Source organism: Oryx dammah, unplaced genomic scaffold (assembly GCF_014754425.2).
Source record: "Oryx dammah isolate SB20612 unplaced genomic scaffold, SCBI_Odam_1.1 HiC_scaffold_28, whole genome shotgun sequence".
In the NCBI taxonomy this organism is placed as follows: Eukaryota; Metazoa; Chordata; class Mammalia; order Artiodactyla; family Bovidae; genus Oryx; species Oryx dammah.
This window is the reverse complement of record NW_024070212.1, coordinates 10,121,250-10,147,825: the sequence shown is the minus strand read 5'-3', so window position 1 is coordinate 10,147,825 and position 26,576 is coordinate 10,121,250. Positions and strand designations below refer to the sequence as shown.

At 37.8% G+C, this 26,576-nt stretch overlaps 1 protein-coding gene across 1 annotated transcript in view; it reads left to right on the top strand.

Annotated features, from left to right (window-relative positions):
• Nucleotides 1–250: 250 nt before the first annotated feature.
• LOC120855604 (olfactory receptor 10J4-like) overlaps nt 251–26,576 on the top strand; it is a 75,267-nt gene continuing 48,941 nt past the window's right edge. The window contains exon 1 of the mRNA XM_040230147.1: nt 251–744. Coding sequence (XP_040086081.1) covers nt 251–744 — 494 coding nt within the window. The remainder of the gene's footprint in view (nt 745–26,576) is intronic.

Below are 26,576 nucleotides of genomic sequence, written 5' to 3'. Positions count from 1 at the left end.
GTGTATGATAGAAGTAGGATATGAGTCTATACCATTTGACTCTAAAAACCACACACTTTAGTGAGAAAAGAACATTTCTCCTCTGTCTATTCCCAAAAGAAATGAGCATGAGTGTGGCTATAAATCAGCAGAACCCTGAAGTAGATTAACCAAAAGAATCTGCCCAGTCTATTAATAACAGAAATCAACCAACTAGATTCCTTATAGAATTTTTTTTTTTTTTGCTTTCTTAGATACCATTTATGACTTAATGAAGAAAGAGAATCACACTCTGGTGAGTGAGTTTACTTTCCAGGGTTTCTCCAGCTTCTGTGAGCATCAGTTCACCCTCTTTATCATGTTTTCTGCACTGTACATGTTAACCCTGGCAGGCAATATCATCACTGTGGCCATCATTAGCCTTGACCATCACCTCCACACCCCCATGTATTTCTTCCTCAGCGTGCTGTCAGCTTCAGAGACTGTGTACACAGTCATCATTATACCCAAGATGCTCTGCAACCTCATAGGCCAGAGTCAGTCCATTTCTTTGGCAGGTTGTGCCACACAGATGTTCTTCTTCATCACTTTGGCCATCAACAACTGCTTCCTGCTCACAGCGATGGGCTACGACCGCTATGTGGCCATTTGCCATCCCTTGAGGTACACAGTCATCATGAACAGGAGGGTGTGCCTCCAGCTGGTGTGGGGGGCCTGCAGCATCGGGCTGATTGTGGCCATGACACAAGTGACGTCTGTATTCAGGTTACCTTTCTGTGCCACAAAGGTGGCCCACTTCTTCTGTGACATCCGGCCTGTGATGAAGCTCTCCTGCATTGACACGACTGTCAACGAGATCCTGACTTTGATCATCAGTGTCCTGGTGATCCTGGTTCCCATGGGATTGGTTTTCATTTCCTACATCCTCATCATCTCCACCATCCTCAAGATTGCTTCAGCCGAGGGCCGGAAGAAGGCCTTTGCCACCTGCGCCTCCCACCTCACTGTGGTCATTGTCCACTATGGCTGTGCCTCCATTGCCTACCTCAAGCCCAAGTCAGAGAACAGCAAGGATGAGGATCAGCTGATCTCAGTGACCTACACTGTCATCACCCCACTACTGAACCCTGTGGTGTACACCCTGAGGAACAAAGAGGCCAAGGATGCTCTGCTCCGGGCCATTGGCAGGAAGCTTTCCTGATAAGATGGGCCTGTTACAAAGAGGGTCTTGGAAGATTCTATAGGGAAGAGAAAGTAAAGCAGTGCCAACAGCACCTAGAGTTAAAATTCTGGAGCCTACCATGCAGTAGTTGGGTAGAGGAGATAAAAGGATTATAAATCCAGACCCTGGAGAAAGGGGCTCCAAAGTACAAGCAAGCCTGCCTCTGACAAGACAGCATAGATGGTATGGAGCATCAATATAAGAGAAAGAACTTGATTTGAGGAAGTACATGGATTGTATGCATAGCCTAGGACAGAATGAGATCAAGATAGTAGAAAGGATTAATGAGGGGAGGCTGCTTCAAGGCTGTACTAAACTTTATTTTATTTATTTATTTTACTTTATTTTTATTTATTTATTTTATTTTTTTACTTTACAATACTGTATTGGTTTTGCCATACATTGACATGAATCCACCACAGGTGTATATGAGTTCCCATCCCTGAACCCCCTCCCATCACCCTCCCCATATCATCTCTCTGGATCATCCCAGTGCACCAGCCCCAAGCATCCTGTATCCTGTATCAAACCTAGACTAGCGATTCATTTCTTACATGATAGCACACATGTTTCAATGCCATTCTCCCAAATCATCCCACCTTCTCCCTCTCCCACTGAATCAAAAAGTCTGTTCTTTACATCTGTGTCTCTTTTGCTGTCTCGCATACAGGGTTATCATTACCATCTTTCTAAATTCCATATATATGTGTTAGTATACTGTATTGGTGTTTTTCTTTCTGGCTTACTGCACTCTGTATAATAGGCTCCAGTTTCATCCACCTCATTAGAACTGATTCAAATGTATTCTTTTTAATGGCTGAGTAATATTCCATTGTGTATATGTACCACAGCTTTCTTATCCATTCATTTGCTGATGGACATTTAGGTTTCTTCCATGTCCTGGCTATTATAAACAGTGCTGCGATGAACACTAGGTTTCAATTCTGGTTTCCTCTGTGTGTATGCCCAGCAGTGGGAATGCTGGGTCATAAGGCAGTTCTATTTCCAGTTTTTTAAGGAATCTCTGCACTGTTCTCCATAGTGGTTGTACTAGTTTGCATTCCCACCAACAGGGTTAGAGGGTTCCCTTTTCTCCACAATCTCTCCAGCATTTATTGCTTGTAGACTTTTGGATCGTAGCCATTCTGACTGGTGTGAAATGGTACCTCATTGTGGTTTTGATTTGCCTTTCTCTAATAATGAGTGATGTTGAGCATCTTTTCATGTGTTTGTTAGCCATCTGTATGTCTTCTTTGGAGAAATGTCTTTTTAGTTCTTTGGCCCATTTTTTGATTGGGTCATTTATTTTTCTGGAATTGAGCTGCATACGTTGCTTATATATTTTTGAGATTAATTGTTTGTCAGTTGCTTCATTTGCTATTATTTTCTCCCTTTCTGAAGGCTGTCTTTTCATCTTGCTCATAGTTTCCTTTGTTGTGCAGAAGCTTTTAATTTTTATTAGATCTCATTTGTTTATTTTTGCTTTTATTTCCAGTATTCTGGGAGGTGGATCATAGAGGATCCTGCTGTGATTTATGTCGGAGAGTGTTTTGCCTATGTTCTCCTCTAGGAGTTTTGTAGTTTCTGGTCTTACATTTAAATCTTTAATCCATTTTGAGTTTATTTTTGTGAATGGTGTTAGAAAGTGTTCTAGTTTCATTCTTTCACAAGTGGTTGACCAGTTTTCCCAGCACCACTTGTTAAAGAGATTGTCTTTAATCCATTGTATATTCTTGCCTCCTTTGTCGAAGATAAGGTGTCCATATGTGTGTGGATTTATCTCTGGGCTTTCTATTTAGATCCATTGATCTATATTTCTGTCTTTGTGCCAGTACCATACTGTCTTAATGACTGTGGCTTTGTAGTAGAGCCTGAAGTCATGCAGGTTGATTCCTCCAGTTCCATTCTTCTTTCTCAAGATTGCTTTGGCTATTCGAGGTTTTTTGTATTTCCATACAAATTGTGAAATTAGTTGTTCTAGCTCTGTGAAAAATACCGCTGGTAGCTTGATAGGGATTGCATTGAATCTGTAGGTTGTGTGGTGTAGTATACTCATTTTCACTATATTGATTCTTCCGATCCATGAACATGTGTATTTCACCATCTATTAGTGTCCTCTTTGATTTCTTTCATCAGTTTTTATAGTTTTCTATATACAGGCCTTTAGTTTCTTTAGGTAGATATATTCCCAAGTATTTTATTCTTTTCGTTGCAATGGTGAATGGAATTGTTTCCTTAATTTCTTTTTCTACATTCTCATTATTAGTGTATAGGAATGCAAGAGATTTCTGTGTGTTGATTTTATATCCCACAACTTTACTATATTCACTGATTAGCTCTAATAGCATTAAACTTTAAATACATTCTAGAACACTCTTTTTCAACATGAAGCTCCCTTTTATCCATTTAGAGTTATAAAAGCTTGACATCCAATTGAAGTCATTATTTTGTGGACAATTCAAGTTCTTTGCATCTTAAGCACCATAAATAAATAGCTGTCAATGATAATAAGCATTTATATAATTTATCAACTCCTGAAATCTAGATCTTTTTCATGTATATGGCCAACCTGGAATTTAAGTTTTCAGGAATATGTAAGAAAAACATTTTTGGAAAATGATTAAAATTCCTTGATAATTTAATTAAAGAGGTAGCACCAAGTAATCATATTGGCATTTATATTTCAAGAATGTACAAAGATTGTTAGTGATAATATATGTAAATAGTTCACTCAGTTAAAAAAAATAGTATTGCCTTTGGAGATGCTTGCAGAATGGATAAAAATAGATAGTGAATGGGAGGACAAGAGAGAATCTACAGAAAGGATTAGTCAGGTGAGAGGACTGGAAAGAAGTGGATGGGTAAGGAAAGTATTGTATGGTAACTCAGTGACTCAAAAAAAGAAAAAGATTTAAACCGTCAACCCTATCATTTCAGACCTCCAGGATCTGAATTAATATGCCATCTTTCACTAGTCATCTCTACTTCCAGTGCCTTCCACGAGCCTGTCAATCAGTTCCACACAGAACACGTAGTGGCTTGTGACTTCTTGCTTTCTATTTCATATTCTCGTGTGTTTCTACAGCTTACTGTCACTTCATGGAAATCGTTTACTGCCACCCTCACTGCCTATTCAACCAAAGTGTATTCCTTTTAAAACACCAAACTAAAAGCATCTCCCTTTTATGAACTTTCTAATGAAGAAGTCACCCCTCACTCTCCTACCTCCAAACTCGCACATACATTATTATAGACCAAGCATTTCCTATGATGTCTTTAAAAATGAAAGCTTGAAATGAAAGAGTGATGTCATAACCAGATGAAGTCTTCATTAGGTGGACTTCATTAGTCTTCATTAATGTTTCAGTTGTACCAAGTGGTGGCATTTTCAGAGGCTGTGTTCTCATTCATGTTATTAATAATCTCAAAAATTAGGACTATGTTCAAATATTGTAATTTCATAAATAGCCCATTGTGGTTCAATCTTACCCACATCTGAGTATTTTTCAAAATTTATGGTGGAATCCTGGAGAAGGCAATGACACCCCACTCCAGTACTCTTGCCTGGAAAATCCCATGGACAGAAGAGCTTGGTAGGCTGCAGTGCATGGGGTCGCAAAGAGTCAGACACGACTGAGCAACTCCACTTTCACTTTTCACTTTCATGCACTGGAGAAGGAAATGACAACCTACTCCAGTGTTCTTGCCTGGAGAATCCCAGGGACGGGAGAGCCTGGTGGGCTGCCGTCTATGGGGTCGCACAGAGTTGGACACGACTGAAGTGACTTAGCAGCAGCAGCATGGTGGAATCCAAGAGAACCCAAAAATAAAGGTACCCACTGTTTGTTAATGGCCTCTCTTACTCAGTACTTTTCAATTTTAGACTATAGCTTCAAAAATGTTGCTCTGTCTATTCAAGTTTACTAATAATAATCTGTATCTGCAAAGTTAGTTACTGAAAATAGTAGCAAGTAGTGTTTGGAGGCCAGCAAGGCAAAGTGTATTCACTTTAACATAAGCACTGTAAAAAAAAGACTGCATTCTGAGTCCTGGCTTTACTTTTTATTCACCTCATATATTTAAATGTTTATTTAGCTTCTCTAAGCCTAAGTTTTCTCTGCAAAACATGTAGATAAAACAAATGACATTTTGTAGATGTTTCATCTACAAAATATGTCAGTTTCTCCTGACAAACATATGAGACAGTAAGTGTGAAAATCCTTTGTAAATGACAAATCAGGGACAAATATTCTTTATTTTTATTGGAGTAAGAAAAGCAATATAATCTCTGTAAACTTCTAATTATATCAGAGAATTCAGTGTCATCCATCTGAGGAGGATACTGCCACGGAGATTTTTTTTTTCTTTAACTTTTTATTTTGTACTGGAGTATAGTCGATTAACAATGTTGTAATAGTTTCAGGTGAACAGTGAAGGGACTCAGCCATAAATATACATGTATCCATTCTCCTCCAAACTCCCCTCCCATCCAGGCTGCCACATAACATTGAGCAGAGTTCCATGTGCTATACAGTAGGTTTTTCCATTTTAAATATAGTACTGTGTGCAAACCACAGATATTTATGATTCTGCCTTTCTGTCTGCATGCTATCACTTTAATCCCAAGGAGCCTGGTAGGCCCCAGTCTATGGGGCCGCAAAGAGTCAGACACGACTGAACAACTTCACTTCACTTCACAGTGCTTCAAACAGCTCATGAGTACAGAAAGTGATTGTTGTACTTAGTTTCCCCAGACATATGGGCTCCACCCTTCATTTCCCAACTCGTCTCCTTTGTTGGGAAGAATGCAAAATCTTGAGATTTGAATTTAAGACACACCTTAATTTTCCCAACTATGTATAACTTTCCCAACTATGTGTTCCTAAGATAGTAAGGAAATCTTTCCTTATCTATGATAGGAGGCTATCAATGTCAACCATCTTTCCCATTAGGCTATTGAAAAAATCAACTAGAGTAGAATTAACAGAGTGGAATTGTTGTGGCAACCATAGGAAGTTAATATAATACATCATTATCCCTATTATTATTGGCTAACATTATCCCTATTTCTTACCTTTCCAATTTTTCCAGGCCATTTTATATTATTTCACTAATTAATTTTTGACTTCTACCTTCCTCCCACTTCTTTTTAAGTTCTAATTACTGCTGTATTCTTCCTTAAATGTGCAAGTCTCATTAAAAAAACAAAAAACCCTTCTAAACTCTGTATTACTATCTTTCATTAGCAATTTAATGCCTATCTTGCTCTACATCAAAAACTTTCCCTCTTCATTCAGTGAAATTCAAACTCTTTACCATGATCCATGATGAACCTCAATAGGAAATGCATATTGTAACATAAGCCAGTATGCACGTATACATCTTCTCTGTGTCTGTGTGTATTCACATACAAATGAAACATTGACAAATAATACTTACCCTTACTACAGGCAGTGCATTCTGATGTTTTCATTCTAGCTTGATCTGCCCTATTTCATTTTATTGAAGTAATATTAGTGGAGAGAGGAGCATCTACAATGTATTTTGACCAAATACTCAATAACTGAAAATTAAAATATTTAACTGAAGCCCAATGCCTCAGCTTAACATCATTAGATTGTGTATCTGGGATAGTGAAATAAAATTAAAATGCTATTTGAAAACTTAATAACATTGGAATTTTATTATTAAACATTTGGTAATCATATTTAAACACTTGACACTTCAGAGAAAGGACATTTAGTCTTCATCGTGGCTGCTACATTACTCTAGCAGTCACTAAAACACACACTTGGGGTACTCAGTAGATACTCACTTTTCAACTGATAAACTGATTTGTAGAGGAGCAAAATATCTTGAGAGTAACATCTCATTTTTCTCTAACACTTTCTTTTCTTTATATTCTTTATTAGGTACATATTAAAATAATGTATACTGTATATTTTCCTACACAATTTGAAATCATGCTGTAACTTGTGTGTAAAATTTGATGAGATTCATGGATTAAGCGGAATTAAGAAGCTAAAAATACCATGCTTAAAAGTTGTTTATATTTAGTATTATAAATAAAGAACACCACATAATTTTACAAATGTTAGAATTCTAATAGTTAATTTCCACTATTCTTTTTTATACATTTAAACTTTGGCTTTATAAGTCTACAATGTTCTTCCTAAAACTATCTAATAACCAACAAATTTCAATATTTATATGAAGCATTATTTTCCTATTTAACTATTTAAAACTCTTAAATTTGTCCAGAAAATGAACAACTCTCACAATTATCATTATTTATTCTTGTATTTTACTTTTATAATAATAAAATATATTCTTCACTTAATAGAATTTTATGAATAGAATGTAATAGAATTTATATTCTTAATAGAATTTATAGAATCTAAAGCGTATAAAGCTATTTCAGTGTAATTCACAGACAGAACGATTGACTGCATTTGAAAACATAAATGTAATTCAAACATATGTATATTGAACACATAAATATACAAACAGTACTCTTGCTTTATTCAGAGTACTGATGTTAGACTGACTAGAGATAATAACCTATGCTGTTACATGATCATTGTTAACCTACAAATTCAGAGATGCCAAAATATAGCATACAAGAATTTGAGCCATCAACTTTGTAGAGACTGAAAACCAAAGTAGCAATTCCGCAGCAGGTTTTGACTAAATATCAAAAGCAAAGTAGAGCTCTGAGTTATTCCTGGTGTGACCCACTAAACTTAGGAAAAATATGGGCGATGTGGATGCCATAAGGAATGCTGCATGCGTGAGTGAGTGATGCTCCAAACTGGCTGAAATGGCAAAGTATCTGAGAAGAAAGTCCCTTATTTCTCCTTTTATTCTTTTATTCTAAAATAGTAGTATGTGAACTGGCATTTTTCTGGTTATAAAAGTAATATCGTGCACTTGAGAAAAAGGTGAAATTCATTGTTTTGGGGTGAAATGTCCTATAGATACCAATTAGGTCTAACTGGTCTATTGTATCATTTAAAGTTTGTGTTACCTTGTAATTTTCTGTTTAGTTGATCTGTCCATAGCTGTGAGTGGGGTATTAAAGTCTCCCACTATTATTGTGTTGTTGTTAATTTCCCCTTTCATACTTGTTAGCATTTGCCTTACATATTGCGGTGCTCCTATGTTGGGTGCGTATATATTTATAATTGTTATATCTTCTTCTTGGATTGATCCTTTGATCATTATGTAGTGTCCTTCTTTGTCTCTTTTCACAGCCTTTGTTTTAAAGTCTATTTTATCTGATATGAGTATTACTACTCCTGCTTTCTTTTGGTTTCTGTTTGTGTGGAATATCTTCTTCAGCCCTTCACTTTCAGTCTGTATGTGTCCCCTGTTTTGAGGTGAGTCTCTTGTAGACAACATATATAGGGGTCTTGTTTTTGTATCCATTCAGCCAGTCTTTGCCTTTTGGTTGGGGCATTCAACCTATTTATGTTTAAGGTAATTATTGATAAGTATGATCCTGTTGCCATTTACTTTATTGTTTTGGGTTCGAGTTTATACACCCTTTTTGTGTTTCCTGTCTAGAGAATATCCTTTAGCATTTGTTGGAGAGCTGGTTTGGTGGTGCTGAATTCTCTCAGCTTTTGCTTGTCTGTAAAGCTTTTGATTTCTCCTTCGTATTTGAATGAGATCCTTGCTGGGTACAGTAATCTGGGCTGTAGGTTATTTTCTTTCATCACTTTAAGTATGTTTTGCCATTCCCTCCTGGCTTGAAGAGTTTCTATTGAAAGACCAGCTGTTATCCTTATGGGAATTCCCTTGTGTGTTATTTGTTGTTTTTCCTTTGCTGCTTTTATTTATTTTTTTTTTTGAAGTTTTTTTTTTTCTTTTTATTTATTTATTTATTTATTTTTAATTTTTACTTTACAATTCTGTATTGGTTTTGGCATAGATTGACATGAATCCACCACAGGTGTACATGCGTTCTTTTAATATTTTTTCTTTGTGTTTGATCTTGGGAAAATTGGTCAACCACTTGTAAAAGAATGAAACTAGAACACTTTCAACACCATACACAGAAATAAACTCAAACGGATTAAAGATCTAAATGTAAGACCAGAAACTATAAAACTCCTAGAAGAGAACATAGGCAAAACACTCTCCGACATACATCACAGCAAGATCCTCTATGACCCACCTCCCAGAATATTGGAAATAAAAGCAAAAATAAACAAATGGGACCTAATTAAACTTAAAACCTTCTGCACAACAAAGGAAACTATAAGCAAGATGAAAAGACAGCCTTCAGAATGGGAGAAAATAATAGCAAATGAAGCAACTGACAAACAACTAATCTCAAAAATATACAAGCAACTCCTGCAGCTCAATTCCAGAAAAATAAACGACCCAATCAAAAAATGGGCCAAAGAACTAAAAAGACGTTTCTCCAAAGAAGACTAACAGATGGCTATCAAACACATGAAAAGATGCTCAACATCACTCATCAGAGAAATGCAAATCAAAACCACAATGAGGTACCATTTCACGCCAGTCAGAATGGCTGCTATCCAAAAGTCTACAAGCAATAAATGCTGGAGAGGGTGTGGAGAAAAGGGAACCCTCCTACACTGTTGGTGGGAATGCAAACTAGTACAACCACTATGGAGAACAGTGTGGAAATTCCTTAAAAAACTGGAAATAGAACTGCCTTATGACCCAGCATTCCCACTGCTGGGCATACACATGGAGGAAACCAGAATTGAAAGAGACACGTGTACCCCAATGTTCATCGCAGCACTGTTTATAATAGCCAGGACATGGAAGCAACCTAGATGCCATCAGCAGATGAATGGATAAGAAAGCTGTGGTACATATACACAATGGAGTATTACTCAGCCATTAAAAAGAATATATTTGGATCAGTTCTAATGAGGTGGATGAAACTGGAGCCGATTGTACAGAGTGAAGTAAATCAGAAAGCAAAACACCAATACAGTATACTAACGCATATATATGGAATTTAGAAAGATGGTAACAATAACCCTGTATGCAAGACAGCAAAAGAGACACAGATATATAGAACAGTCTTTTGGACTCTGTGGGAGAGGGAGAGGGTGGGATGATTTGGGAGAATGGCATTGAAATATGTATAATATCATATATGAAATAAATCACCAGCCCAGATTCAATGCATGATACTGGATGCTTGGGGCTGGTGCACTGGGACGACCCAGAGGGATGGTATGGGGAGGGAGGAGGGAAGAGTGTTCAGGATGGGGAACACGTGTACACCTGTGGCAGACACATGTTGATGAAGGCAAAACCAATACAACATTGTAAAGTAATTAACCTCCAATTAAAATAAATAAATTTATTTTTTTTTAAGTAATACTGATTCTTTGAAAAACATTTCAGAAAATTATACAGAAGAAACTTTGTCTTTTTCATGTTCACTATAGCCCAGTGCAAATGCCAGGAGACAGTGAAGGACAGGGAAGCCTGGAAGGCTGCAGTCCATGGGGTCACAGTCAGGCACAACTTACCAACTGAACAGCAACAATAATAAAATGAGTACCTACAACATTTTTCTTCTCCACACTTGCCAACCCTACCCCTGTACCAAATACGAGAAGTGAAAGAAAAGAGTTTAAAATTAGGATTATATAGCCAGTGCTTTTAAAAATGGAATATTTTTATCTAGTCCACTAGAGACTATGAGCCATGTTGAGCAACTGTGAGGCATGAAAAGAGACTTCCAACAAATGCAATTGGATTGATAAGGTATCTTAGAAGTATGTAGGAATCAAAAGGAAAGTCTAGGCTTGAAACTTGGGAGTAGCACAAAAGTTGCTTCATACTCAGAGATGGAGGAAAATAAGATAATGATAAATGCCAGGACAAAGTAACAGGGTTTATTAGCCCAGGAGAAAGAGCCCTCCCCAACAGTTCCTGCTCCCAGGTAGGCAATAGGAGAACAGCGTAGGTGATTTCCAGACAAGAGCAATACTTAGAGGCATGGCTAATGACACAGAGTCTAGCAATAACAAATACTAGGGAAATAAAATAAAACATAAATACAGGCAGAAGCAACTAGATATTAGAAGTGTTGAGCAAAAAAAAGCAGTAATATTTTTATAAAATAAATTAAGAAAATGAAACTCACTTCTTCTGCTCAGTGTGAAGCTAAACATGCCAGCTAATCCTAACCACAATTTAAAACAAATAAATAAAAGGTATAGAAATTCTGTTAAATGTAAGTTCAGAGTAGAGAGAATTCTGACAAAACACAGATTTTACATTGCATTATTTCTGACTTTTTCCTAAAACTCTACTACATTTAAGAATAGCCTCACTTCCATAGCAAAAGGAAATAGGAGACAAGCGCAAAAGAATGTCTGTGACAAAATTTTGAAATCTGGAAAGCAGTTTAGTAAGTTGTTATTGATTTCTATGTGACTTAGCACATAGGAGAATGCTGATGTATTATTGAATGCACAGGAGATGCCTGAGGCAGAGGGAACAACCTAAATGTCAGTTTATCAATCAGAATGCCAGACGTATTCAGCAAAGTGGGTAGTAAGTACTCGTGAACCTAAGAGTGAATGATTAATCTAACAAAATAGAGGTGCTTGAAAAATTTTAAGAGACATCACACAATTAGAACCTTTCCTCCACCTGAGCAGAAGGCTGAAGGATTACTTCCTAGAAAGAGTTAAAGAGATGAAGTAGGGTTGGGGGTGTGCTATAATAATAATTTTTTTTTAAGTGAGGGACAGGTAAAAGAATATCAGCACACCTCACAGGATATTGACAATAAGTCTTAGAGCACCCCACCTCGAAACTGAAGGATTTTCCCCTGGGGAATTCAGCATTTCAAGAACAAAGATTTAGATATGGACAGGTCAGTGTTTTACGTTGAAAAAAATAAGCTTACCCTAATAAAGTCAGCTTTACCATATTACCCAGCTTTATCACCCTACTAAATAAAGCCCACCACCCAACCTATCTCATCTCACCACACATACATACTACAAGGTTTCTAAACAGTTTATTAGTATGTCAAGCATACAATGTCCATTAATGGCCACCTGATGTGAAGAGCCAACTCACTGGGAAAGACCCTGATGCTGGGAAAAACTGAAGCCAAAAGGAAAAAGGGGCAGCGGAGGATGAGATGGTTAGAGAGCAGCACCAACTCAACGGACATGAATTTGAGCAAACTCTGCCAGAGTGGGATAGGCTACCCACTCAAATATTCTTGGGCTTCCCTTGTGGCTCAGCTAGTAAAGAATCCACCTACAATGCAGGAGACTCGGGTTCCTTCCCTGGGTTGGGAAGATCCACTGGAGAAGGGAACCACTACCCACTCCATTATTCTGGCCTGGAGAATTCCATGGACTATACAGTCCATGGGGTCGCAAAGGTTGGACACGACTGAGCAACTTTCACTTTCACTTTCTAGGAGACAGTGAAGGACAGGGATCCTGGCATGCTGTAATCCATGGGGCTGCAAAGAGTCAGACATAGACATGACTAAGGACTGAACAACAACAACAAAAACAAATTTCAATCATGGTCACAATTGACAGAAAGGATCACCAAGTATTTGAGTAAAACCACTAACATGGAAAGAGACATCTCAACACAATAAACAGATAACAGAATAATACAGAAGAATCAGATACAGTGAAGGGAATATATTAAGATCTTTCCAAAGATACTTATTTAACATTTTCAGAAGGACACAACAAAATACTTTATCGGAGAAACAAAAGCAGTGCTAAAAGGTATGTTCTGAGAAGCAAAAGAGATTTCACAAATTAAAAATATATTAGCTGAAATAAAAAATTAAATATGAGAGTGGCAAGAGAAAGTTGATGAAATGTCTTGAATAACAGAACAAGAAGACAAACAGGAGTGAAATAAGATGACAATATATGAATATTGAAGATAAATCAATACAGTGATTCACATACTGAATTACTACATTGTACACACTTGATACTAATGTAATACTATAAATCAACTATACTTTAATAAAAATAATAAAAATAAATTATGTCTTGAAAATAAAAGTTTTGGTATATATAATAAAGAGCAAATGATAAAAGAACTACCTAAGTAAAACCACAAATAAAATAAAGACATATATATAACTAGGGATACAAATAAAATTTTTAAAACTAAGATAATAGCAGGAAAAACTTTAGATCAATAAATTTTTTAAAACATAGATTAAATATGTAATTTTAACAGAATATAAATTAACCTTGGCCTGAGAATAATCAGAAAAATAAACAGGCCAACAGTCAAAAACAAAAATTTAATCAAAATATACCTTCTACTCCTGTTGAAGAGAAAGACATGAGACCAAACATTTAAGAGAAAATATGCAGATTCTTTCAAGTCTAATAAAAAAAGAGGAGAATCTCCCCAACTCAAATCATGAAACCACTAGCTTCAAAAACTTTGTATCAAACCAGAAACAGACAGTTAAAAACACAAAATTAAACACCAACATTGTTCACAGATAAGAGCAAATATTCTAAATAAAATCTTAACAAAAGGAATCCACAGTTTGAAAAAACTCAGCATGTCCAAGTTGAGTTTAGACCAGGAGTGCTAGGATGATTAAATGCTAAATAATCTATCAAAATAATTGACCATATTAACAAATTAAATTATTAAATTCATATGATTACTTCAAAAGATGAAAAACACAAAACATTAAATATAAATCCAACATCCAATTAATCAGAAACACTCTTACCAAACTAAGACTAAAAAAGAAATTCTTTAAACACCTATCAGAAGTAGGCACAAAACAGTATAAATATTGACAAAACATTTGAGCATTTCAACTAAATCCAGGAAAAAGACAAAAATGTATACACATAGTAAGGATAAAAGACAAGATGGATATATTTTGTTCACACCTCTTTTCTGCTCCTATTTGATGCATTTGACTAAGTCAAAGCAGAATAAACAAAAAATTGTGGGTGTGTCTGGTGGTGAAAGTAAAATTTGATGCTCTAAAGAACAATATTGCATAGAAATCTGGAATGTTAGGCCCATGAATCAAGATAAATTGGAAGTGGTCAAACAGGAGATGGCAAGAGTGAGCATCAACATTTTAGAAATCAGTAAACTAAAATGGACAGGAATGGGAGAATTTCATTCAGATGACCATTATATCTACTACTGTGGGCAAGAATCTCTTAGAAGAAATAGAGCAGTCCACAGAGTCAACAAATAGTCTAAAATGCAGTTCAGTTCAGTTCAGTTCAGTTCAGTCGCTCAGTCATGTCTGACTCTGCGACCCCAGGAATCGCAGCATGCCAGGCCTCCCTGTCCATCACCATCTCCCGGAGTTCACTCAGACTCACGTCCATTGGTCCATTGAGTCAGTGATGCCATCCAGCCATCTCATCCTCTGTCATCCCCTTCTCCTCCTGCCCCCAATCCCTTCCAGCATCAGAGTCTTTTCCAATGAGTCAACTCTTTCACATGAGGTGGCCAAAGTACTGGAGTTTCAGCTTTAGCATCAGCTAAAATCTGGCTGATCTCCCAGGGCTGATCTCCTTCAGGATGGATTGATTGGATCTCCTTGCAGTCCAAGGGACTCTCAAGAGTCTTCTCCAACACCACAGTTCAAAAGCATCAATTCTTCAGTGCTCAGCCTTCTTCACAGTCCAACTTGTGTGCAGTCTCAAAAATGACAGAATGATCTCTGTTTATTTCCAAGACAAGCCATACAATATCACAGTAATCCAAGTCTATGCTTCAATCACTAATGCCAAAGAAGCTGAAGTTGAATAGCTCTTTGAAGACCTAGAAGACTTTCTAGAACTAACACCAAAAAAAAAAAAAAAAAGATGTCCTTTCATTATAGGGGACTGGAATGCAAAAGTAGGAAGTTAAGAGATACCTGAAGTAACAGGCAAGTTTGGCCCTGGAATACAAAATGAAGCAGGGCAAAGGCTAACAGAGTTTTGCCAAGAAAATGCACTGGTCATAGCAAACACCCTCTTCCAACAACACAAGAGACAACTCTACACATGGACATCACCAGATGGTCAACACCAAAAGCAGGCTGACTATATTCTTTGTAACCAAAGATGGAGAAGCTCTAGATGGAGATACAGTCAGTAAAAACAAGACCAGGGACTGACTGTGGCTCAGATAATGAAATCCTTATTGCAAAATTTAGACTTAAATTGAAGAAAGTAGGGAAAACCACTAGGCCATACAGATATGGTCTAAATCAAATCCCATATGATTATACACTGGAAGTGACAAATAGATTCAAGGGATTACATCTGTAAAACAGAGTGTCTGAAGAACTATGGACAAACGTTTGTAACACTGTACAGAAGATGGTGATCAAAATCATCCCCAAGACACAGAGAATAGACATATGGACATGGGGAGAGGGGAGGAGAGGGTGAGATGTATGGAAAGAGTAACATAGAAACTTACATTAAATAGATAGCCAACAGGAATTTGTTGTATGGCTCAGGAAACTGAAACAAGGGCTCTGTATCAACCTAGATGGGTGGAATGGGGAGGGAGATGGGGGAGATGGGAGGGAGGTTCAAAAGGGAGTGAATATATGTATACCTGTGGCTGATTCATGTTGAGGTTTGACAGAAAACAGCAAAATTCTGTAAAGCAGTTATCCTTCCAAAAAAAAGTTAATTAATTAAAAAAACAATCATGCCCAAGAAAAAGAAATGCAAAAGGCAAACTGGTTGTATAAAGAGGCCTTGCAAATAGCTGAAAAAATAAGAGAAATGAAAGGCAAAGGAGAAAAGGAAATATAAAGCCTTTTTAAGTTAATGATGCAAAGAAATAGAGGAAAACAATAGAGCAGGAAAGACTAGAGATCCCCTCAAGAAAATTAGAGATACCCAGGCTTCTCTGGTGACTCGGATGGTAAAGTGTCTGCCTGAAATGCAGGAGACCCAGGTTCAATCCCTGGGTTGGGAAGATCCCCAGGAGAAGGAAATGGCAACCCACTCCAGTACTCTCGCCTGGAAAATTCCATGGACAGAGGAGCCTGGTAGGTTACAGTCCAGGGGGTTGCAAAGAGTCAGACACAACTGAGCAACTTCATTTTCAAGGGAACGTTTCATGCAAGCATAGGCACAAAAAGGACAGAAATAGTATGGATCTGACAGAAGAAGAAAATACTAAGAAGAGGTGGCAAGAATATACAAAAGAACTATACAAAAAAGATCTTAATGACCTGGATAACCATGATGGTGTGATCAGTCACCTAGAGCCAGACATTCTGGAGTGTGAAGTCAAGTGGGCCTTAAGAAGCATAACTATGAACAAAACTAGTGGAGATGATGGAATGCCAGCTGAGTTATTTCAAATACTAAAAGATGATGTTGTTAAAGTGCCAGTCTCAATATGACAGCAACTTTGGAAAACTCAGCAGTGGCCACGGGCCTGGAATAGGTCAGTATTCATTCCAATCACAAAGGAGGGCAATGCCAACGAATGCTCAAGCTACCACACAATTGCACTCATCTCACATGCTAGTAAAGTAATGCTCAAAGTCCTTGAAGCTAGGCTTCAACCATACATGAACTAAGAACTTCCAGATGTACAAGTTGGATTTAGAAAAGGCAGAAGAACCAGAGATCAAACTGCCAACAGCCATTGGATCATTGATAAAGCAAGAGAATTCCAAACAAACATCTACTTCTGCTTCATTGACTATACAGAAGCCTTTGTCTGTATAGATCACAGCAAACTGTGGAATATTCTCAAAGAGGTGGGAATACTAGACCACCTTACCTGCCTCCTGTGAAACCTGTATGCAGGATGAGAAGCAACAGTTAGAACCAGACGTGGAAAAATGGACTGGTTCAAAACTGGGAAAGAAAGGAATATGTCAAGGCTGTATATTGTCACCCTGCTTATTTAACTTATATACAGAGTACATCACGTGAAATGCTGGGCTGGATGAAGCACAAGCTGGAATCAAGATTGTGGGAGAAATATAAATAACCTCAGATATGCCGATGACACCATCTTTACAGCAGAAAGTGAGAAGGGATTGAAGAGCCTCTTGATGAAGGTGAAAGAGGAGAGTGAAAAAGCTGGGTTAAAACGCAACATTCAAAAAACAAAGATCATGGCATCTGGTCCCGTCACTTCATGGCAGATAGATGGGGAAACAGTGCCAAATTTTATTTTCTTGGGCTCCAAAATCACTGTGGATGATGACTGCAGCCATGAAATTAAGACACTTGCTCCTTGGAAGAAAAGCAATGAGACACCTGGACAGCATATTAAAAAGCAGGGACATTACTTTGCCTGCAATGGTTCATATAGTCAAAGCGATGGTTTTTCCAGTGGTCATATACAGATGTGAGAACTGGACAATAAAAAAGGCTGAGGACCAAAGAATTGGTGCAATTGAACTGTGGTGCTGGAGAAGACTCTTGAAAGTCCCTTGGATAGCAAGGAGGTCAAACCAGTCAATCCTAAAGGAAATCAATGCTGAATATTCATTGGAAGGACTGATGCTGAAGCTCCAATACATTGTCCACGTGATGCAAAGAGCTGATTCATTGGAAAAGATCCTGTTGTTGGGAAAAATTGAAGGCAGGAGGAAGAGGGGATGACAGAGGATGGATGGTATCACTGACTCAATGGACATGAGCAAACTCTGGGAGATGATGGAGGATAGGGCAGCCTGGCATGCTGCATTCCATGCGGTTGCAAAAAGTCAGACATACTGAATGACTGAACAGCAACAATTTGACTTAAAATACAACCACATGACAGAATCAAAAATTGTATTGATGGACTTGTATAAAGTTGTATAAGATATAATACATATACACTGAAGTAGGAAATGGCAACACACTCAAGTAGCTTTACCTGAAAAATCCCATGAACAGAGGAGCCTGGTGGGCTACAGTCCATGGGATTGCAGAGTCGGACATGACTGGGTGACTGAGCACACATGTATATGTGTGTATATGTGTGGGTGTATATATATATATGTCAACACTGGTGCTAGTGGTAAAGAACCCACCTGGCAATGCAGGAGACGTAAAAGACTTGGGTTCAATCCCTGGATTGGGTAGATCCCCTGGAGGAGGGCATGGCAACCCACTCCACTATTTTTGCCTGGAGAATTCCATAGACAGAGGAGCTTGGTGGGCTACAGTCTATATGGTCGCAAAGAGTCAGACACGACTGAAGCAACTTAGCATATATCTCAACAATAGCCTAAGGAGAGGTGAGGTAATTAAGCTATATTAGAACAAGGGCTTTGCATACTTTGCAAATTAAGTGAACATGGAACAACAGACTGGTTCCAAATAGGAAAAGGAGTATGTCAAGGCTGTGTATTGTCACCCTGCTTATTTAACTTCTATGCAGAGTACATCATGAGAAACACTGGGCTGGAAGAAGCACAAGCTGGAATCAAGATTGCCAGGAGAAATATCATTAACCTCAGATTTGCAAATGACACCACCCTTATGGCAGAAAGTGAAGAGGAACTAAAAAGCCTCTTGATGAAAGTGAAAGAGGAGAGTGAAAAAGTTGGCTTAAAGCTCAACATTCAGAAAACGAAGATCATGGCATCTGGTCCCATCACTTCATGGCAAATAGATGGAGAAACAGTGGAAACAGTGTCAGACTTTATTGTTTGGACTCCAAAATCACTGCAGATGGTGATTGCAGCCATGAAATTAAAAGACACTTACTCCTTAGAAGGAAAATTATGACCAACCTAGATAGTATATTCAAAAGCAGAGACATTACTTTGCCAACAAAGGTCCGCCTAGTCAAGGCTATGGTTTTTCCAGTGGTCATGTATGGATGTGAGCGTTGGACTGTGAAGAAAGCTGAGCTCCAAAGAATTGATGCTTTTGAACTGTGGTGCTGGAGAAGACTCTTGAGAGTCCCTTGGACTGCAAGGAGATCCAACCAGTCCATTCTAAAGGAGATCAGTCCTGGGATTTCTTTAGAAGGACTGATGCTAAAGCTGAAACTCCAATACTTTGGCCACCTCATGTGAAGAGTTGACTCATTGGAAAAGACTCTAATGCTGGGAGGGATTGGGAGCAGGAGGAGAAGGGGATGACAGAGAATGAGATGGTTGGATGGCATCACCGACTAGATGGACATGAGTTTGAGTGAACTCTGAGAGTTGGTAATGGACAGGGAGGCTTGGAGTGCTGCAATTCATGGGGTCACAAAGAGTCAGACACAACTGTGTGACTGAACTGAACTGAATAAGAACTAGAACTTTTAGAGTAAAAAATTATGTGCAACCTTTCTCAGGGCAGCCACTAAAAAATAATTTTAAAAAATCTAGAGAAGGAAAAACAAGGGAATAACAATGTTACACTAGAAAATATCTACTTAACAAATAGAAGGCAGTAAGGGATGACAAAAGGAAAAAAGAATGACATATAGGAAATAAATAGCATAATGGGAGATTATATCCTTCCTGGCCAGTAACTACATCAAATAGAAGGAAGCTTGATAATCCAATAAAGAAGTAGAGACTGGCAGAGTGAATTAAGAATATAGGATCTGACTATCCAGTGTTCACAAGATACAGACTATAGATTCAAAGACACAGATAGTTGTTACAGGTAAAAAGATGGAATAAGCTATTCCATGCCAACAGTTAACCAAAATATAACATGGGTACACTAATATTGACTTTAAGACCAAAATTGTTACAAGAGAAAAGATGTATATGTTATAGTGATAAAAGGTCAATCCGTCAGGAGGACATAATAATTATAAATTGTACACATTCTGGATAACAAATCCCCAAAATACATGGAGCAAAAACTGGCAGATTTGAATGGAGAAATATATATAATAGTTGGAAACTTAGAACTTCAACAATAGCTAAAACAACTAGGAATAAGATCTGCATGGAAAAAGAAGACTTGAACAATACTACAAACCAAATAGAATAGCCACCCAAGGAACATTCCATTCTATCAAAATACACATTCTTCTCAACAAGGACATTCTTTAGGACAGTCGATATATTAGACTATTAAGCAAACCTCAGGAAATTTAAAAGGATTGATCAAGCAATGTATATTTCCATGTAAAGAAATTAATTAGGAATCACTTACAAAAGGAAATTTGGAAAATTCACAAATATGTGGCTATTAACACACTCCTAGATAATAACCAATGTATCACAGAAAAAATCATAATGAAAATTAGAAACTACTTTAAAATAAATGAAAACACATGCCCAAACTTAAGGAATACAGAAAAATCAGTACTTAGAGAGAAATATGTAAATGGGTATATTAAAAAAAAAAGAAAGTCCTCAAGTTGGTAACCTAAGATTCCACCTTAAAAAACAGAAAAAGAAGAACAAGCTAAATCTAAATAAACAAAATGAAAGAAAAAAAAAGGAGAAGTAAATGATATAGATAATGAAAAACAATAGAAAAATTAACAAAACCTAAAGTTGATTATTTAAAACAATCAACACAGTTAATAAAACTTAATGCTAGACTGACCAAGGGAAAAAGAGAGGACACAAACTGCCAAAGGATGTGAAAGTCACTCAGTCGTGTCCAACTCTTTGCAATCCCTTAGACCATAGCTTGCCAGGCTCCTCTGTCCACAGAATTTTCCAGGTGAGAATACTGGAGTGGGTTGCCATTCCCTTCTCCAGGGGATCTTCCTGTCCCAGGGACTGAACCCAGGTCTCTTGCACTGCAGGCAAATTTTTTACCATCTGAGCCACCAGGGAAGCCCAGAGAAAAGGAGAGAGGACACAAACTGCCACAATCAGGAATTAAAGAGAAGATATTACCAGCGACCTTACAGAAATTTTAAAAGATCTTAATAGAATTATAAGAACAACTGTATGCCAACAAATAAGACAGCCTAGATAAAATGGACAAATTCCCAGAAATTCATAAGCTATCAAAACCCACTTAGGAAGAAATAGAATATCTGAATAGACCTATAAAAAGAACAAACTTCCCATAAAGAATAGCCCAGGACCAGAAAATTTCCCTGGTGAAGTCAATGAAACATTAAGAATTTATCCCAATTGTTTACAAACTCATCCAAAAAACAAGAGAAGGAAATATTTTTCAACGCATTCTATGAGACTAGTATTGTATTTTTTTTTGAGACTAGTATTATCTTAATATAAAAACCAGACAGTGATATCAAAAGAAAAAAATATTATAGACCAATATTTCTTATGAATATAGATGCAAAAATCCTCACCAAAATAGAATCCAGCACAATTCATTTCTAGGCATATATCCAAAAGAAATGAACACATGTTACATTCATAACACCTAAAAAGTGGTATCAGTCCAAATTTCAATCAACTGGTGAATGGATAAACAAATAGAGTTTGTCAACATATTAGAATATTATTTAGTCATAAAAATGAGTGAAATATTGATACATGTTACAATGTGGTTGAACCTTGAAAACATTACACTAAGCAAAATAAGCTAATCACAAAAAACAACATATTGTATGATTCCATTTATATAAAGTGTTCAAAACAGGCAAATCCATAGAGATAGAAAATAGATTAGTATTTGTGAGCAGCTGAGAATGGGGAGAAATAGAGCAGCTGCTGATGGCTAATGCAGGGTATCTTTAGGGGTGATAAAAACCTTCTGAAATTAGACAGTGGTGGTAGTTGCACAACTCTGTGAATTTACTAAAAACCACTAAATTGCAAACTTTGAAAGCCTGAACTTTATGTTCTGTGAATTATAGCTCAATAGAGCTGTTATATAAAAATATCCATTTACAGCAATAACAAAAACACCTGAGCACCTTACAAAAATACAGCAAAAAATAGACAAGATCCTTCTGTAGAATATTATGTCAGTTTACTGAAGGACACAAAGAAAGAACTGCATAAATGGAGCCATATCCATTGATGGGAAGATTTAAAGATGCAAAGTCAATCCACAAATTCAGTGCAGTCCTATTAACAAGCCCAGTAAGATGCTGCACACACACTGAAAAACTAATTCTAAAATTAGTTCATTCCTTTATTTAACAAATATTTATTGAGTGCTTACACTGTGTCACTTTTATTAAAGCTTCTAGGGGTGCAGCAATCAAACTGATAAACAGTATCATTGCTTTCATGGGGCTTATATTTAGTAATGTGCTAAAATAGACAAAACTATTTAAGAACAAATTACAATGGGTTTCTTCATCTAGCAAATATCAAGATATATCATAAATCTATATTAATTAAAACAGCATAAAATTGGTACAAAAATAGCTGAAATTGATCTATACAAACAAATAGAATTTTAAAAATGTGTGTAGATGTATACACATATACTAATTTGACATATGGTAAAGAAGAAAGGAGTATGGCCAAATAGACATGGCTTAGATATATGCAATAGTGAAGCTCTGTGTCTTTAGACTTTTTAAACTGTACTTCTTGGCTCTGAACTGCAGTGCCCTCAGAGCTAATAACTTTAGAAAGGAAGGAAGGGAGAGAGGGGGAAAAAAGGGTCTCCTTTGATTCTCAGCAACTGATGCTATTAAGCACAGTGTACGCTCTAATTTGCTGGCTGGAATTTAGAAATAAGAGAAAATCAACAAGAAAACAAGTTTTATAAAGTCCATCTCTCACACCTATACCAAAAAATAATGAGTGATGAGCACCCCTTAGAACCTCCGACCCCAGCTCTACATCTCATCTCCTCCTCTCCCCAGTTCAGGCATTTTTTAATGCCCCTTCCAACAGACCACAGAAATGCCCGAAGATGAAAGAGGCCCGTGACCTCCTCAATGAGGAGGATGCTTCCGCACTCCTACATCCAGCTCCTTTTGAAATTCTAAAGTCAGCGTGGTCAGGGCAAGGAGAGGAAACCTCAGCAAACACAGTTCACAACAGGTAGACAACATCTTACACACTAGCTCAGACATGCTCAGAGTGGTCAGGGGATTCCTTTCAAGGGGCCTGTCAGGTCAAAACCATTTTCATGAGAATACTGACATTAATTATCTTTTTCACTCATTCTCTTTTGTGACAGGAGTTTTCCAGAGGCTACATAATATGTGAAATGGCATTAGTTAATATACAGAAACATACATGAGAATCCAAATATCTTCTGATAAAACCAGATCTTAAAAAGATTTGCAAAAATCTAAGTCAGTACCACTCTTCTAAATATTTTTTGATTCTACTTTTTTTTCATAACATGTCATTTATGTTAGTATCTAATAGGCTTAATGCTATTTTTAAATAAATTAATTAAAAATATTTTCAATTTTTTCAGTTTTAATTTCTGCTAAAGTAAAATAATATAAACAAAATCTCTCAGGCTCTTCAATAATTTTTAAAGACTTTAAAGGGTTCCTTGATCAAAAATTTTGAGATGGCTCCAGGCTTCTAAGACCTAATTTCATCACATCAATATAAACAGCTAATGAAGCCCTCAATAAACACCACTTGAATAAATGGGTGAATTAAAGGATAGATATTCTAGGTTTTGAAGGATACAAATACAGTTTAAATTATATAACTAGGGGCGGTCCTAAGATGGCAGAGGAATAAGACAGGGAGACCACTTTCTCCCCCACAAATTCATCAAAAGATCATTTGAACGTTGAGCAAATACCACAAAACAATTTCTGAACACTGGTGGAGGACACCAGGCACCCAGACAGGCAGCCCATTGTCTTTGAAAGGAGGTAGGACAAAATATAAAAGATAAAAAGAGAGACAAAAGAGTTAGTGGGGGAGACCTGTCCCCAGGAGGGAGTCTTAAAAGAGGAGAAGTTTCCAAACACCAGGAAACCCTCTCACCGGTGGGTCTGTGGGGAGTTTTGGAATCTCAGAGGGCAACAGAACCAGGAGGAAAAGAATAAATGAAACCCACAGATTACACGCCTAACTGCAACTCCCAACGGAGAAGTAGCCCAGACACTTGCATCCGCCCCCAGCAAGTGGGGTCTGAACAGGCAGGCACGGGCTGCATTGCTTAGGGTAAGGACAGGGCCTGAATGCCCTGAGGGCAATCTGAGGGAGCTAATGTCAGATAGCAACCTAAACCTGGGATAGCCAGAGAGAGGGGGGGAAAAAAAGAGGAAAGAGAGAGAGAGAGAGCTTTGCTGCAAAAAGCTCTAAACTAAGGCACTGCCAGGGCCACTCACAGAACAAGTTCAGTGCAGTTCAGTCACTCAGTCGTGTCCAACTCTTTGCAACCCCATGAATCGCAGCACGCCAGGCCTCCCTGTCCATCACCAACTCCCAGAGTTCACTCAGACTCACGTCCATTGAGTCAGTGATGTCATTTAGCCATCTCATTCTCTGTCATCCCTTTCTCCTCCTGCCCCCAATTTCTCCCAGCATCAGAGTCTTTTCCAATTTGGCAACACTTTGAATGAGGTGGCCATGGTACTGGAGCTTCAGCTTTAGCATCATTCCTTCCAAAGAAATCCCAGGACTGATCTCCTTCAGAATGGACTGGTTGGATCTCCTTGCAGACCAAGAGACACTCAAGAGTCTTCTCCAACACCACAGTTCAAAAGCATCAATTCTTCGGCACTCAGCCTTCTTCACAGTCCAACTCTCACACCCATACATGACCACTGGAAAAACCATAGCCTTGACTAGACGGACCTTAGTCAGCAAAGTAATGTCTCTGCTTTTGAATATGATATCTAGTTTGGTCATAACTTTTCTTCCAAGGAGTAAGCGTCTTTTAATTTCATGGCTGCAATCACCATCTGCAGTGATTTTGGAGCCCCCAAAAATAAATTCTGACACAGTTTCCACTGTTTCTCCATCTATTTCCCATGAAGTGATGGGACCGGATGCCATTATCTTCGTTTTTTGAATGTTGAGCTTTAAGCCAACTTTTTCACTCTCCACTTTCACTTTCATCAAGAGGCTTTTTAGTTCCTCTTCACTTTCTGCCTTAAGGGTGGTGTCATCTGCATATCTGAGGTGATTTATATTTCTTCCAGCAATCTTGATTCCAGCTTGTGTTTCTTCCAGTCCAGCGTTTCTCATGATGTACTCTGCATAGAAGTTAAATAAGCAGGGTGACAATATACAGCCTTGATGTACTCCTTTTCCTATTGGGAACCAGTCTGTTGTTCCATGTCCAGTTCTAACTGTTGCTTCCTGACCTGCATACATATTTCTCAAGAGGCAGGTCAGGTGGTCTGGGATTCCCATCTCTTTCAGAATTTTCCACAGTTGATTGTGATCCACACAGTCAAAGACTTTGGCATAGTCAATAAAGCAGAAATAGATGTTTTTCTGGAACTCTTTTGCTTTTTCCATGATCCAGCTCAGGTTAGCAATTAGATCTCTGGTTCCCCTGCCTTTTCGAAAACCAGCTTGAACATCAGGAAGTTCATAGTTCCCATATTGCTGAAGCCTAGCTTGCAGAATTTGGAGCATTACTTTACTAGCACGTGAGATGAGTGCAACTGTGCGGTAGTTTGAGCATTCTTTGGCATTGCCTTTCTTTGCGATGGAATGAAAACTGCCCTTTTCCAGTCCTGTGGCCACTGCTGAGTTTTCCAAATTTGCTGGCATATTGAGTGCAGCACTTTCACAGCATCCTCTTTCAGGATTTGAAATAGCTCAACTGGAATTCCATCACCTCCACTAACTTTGTTCTTAATGATGCTTTCTAAGGCCCACTTGAACTCACATTCCAGGATGTCTGGCTCTAGATGAGTGATCACACCATCATGATTATCCGGGTTGTGAAGATCTTTTTTGTACAGTTCTTCTGTGTATTCTTGCCACCTCTTCTTAATATCTTCTGCTTCTGTTAGGTCCATACCATTTCTGCCCTTTATCGAGCCCATCTTTGCATGAAATGTTCCCTTGGTATCTCTAATTTTCTTGAAGAGATCTCTAGTCTTTCCCATTCTGTTCTCTTCCTCTATTTCTTTGCATTGATCGCTGAAGAAGGCTTTCTTATCTCTTCTTGCTCTTCTTTGGAACTCTGCATTCAGATGCTTATATCTTTCCTTTTCTCCTTTGCTTTTTGCCTCTCTTCTTTTCACAGCTATTTGTAAGGCCTCCCCAGACAGCCATTTTGCTTTTTTGCATTTCTTTTCCATGGGGGTGGTCTTGATCCCTGTCTCCTGTACAATGTCACAAACGTCATTCCATAGTTCATCAGGCACTCTGTCTATCAGATCTAGGCCCTTAAATCTATTTCTCACTTCCACTGTATAATCATAAGGGATTCAATTTAGGTCATACCTGAATGATGTAGTGGTTTTCCCTACTTTCTTCAATTTAAGTCTGAATTTGGTAATAAGGAGCTCATGATCTGAGCCACAGTCAGCTCCTGGTCTTGTTTTTGTTGACTGTATAGAGCTTCTCCATCTTTGGCTGCAAAGA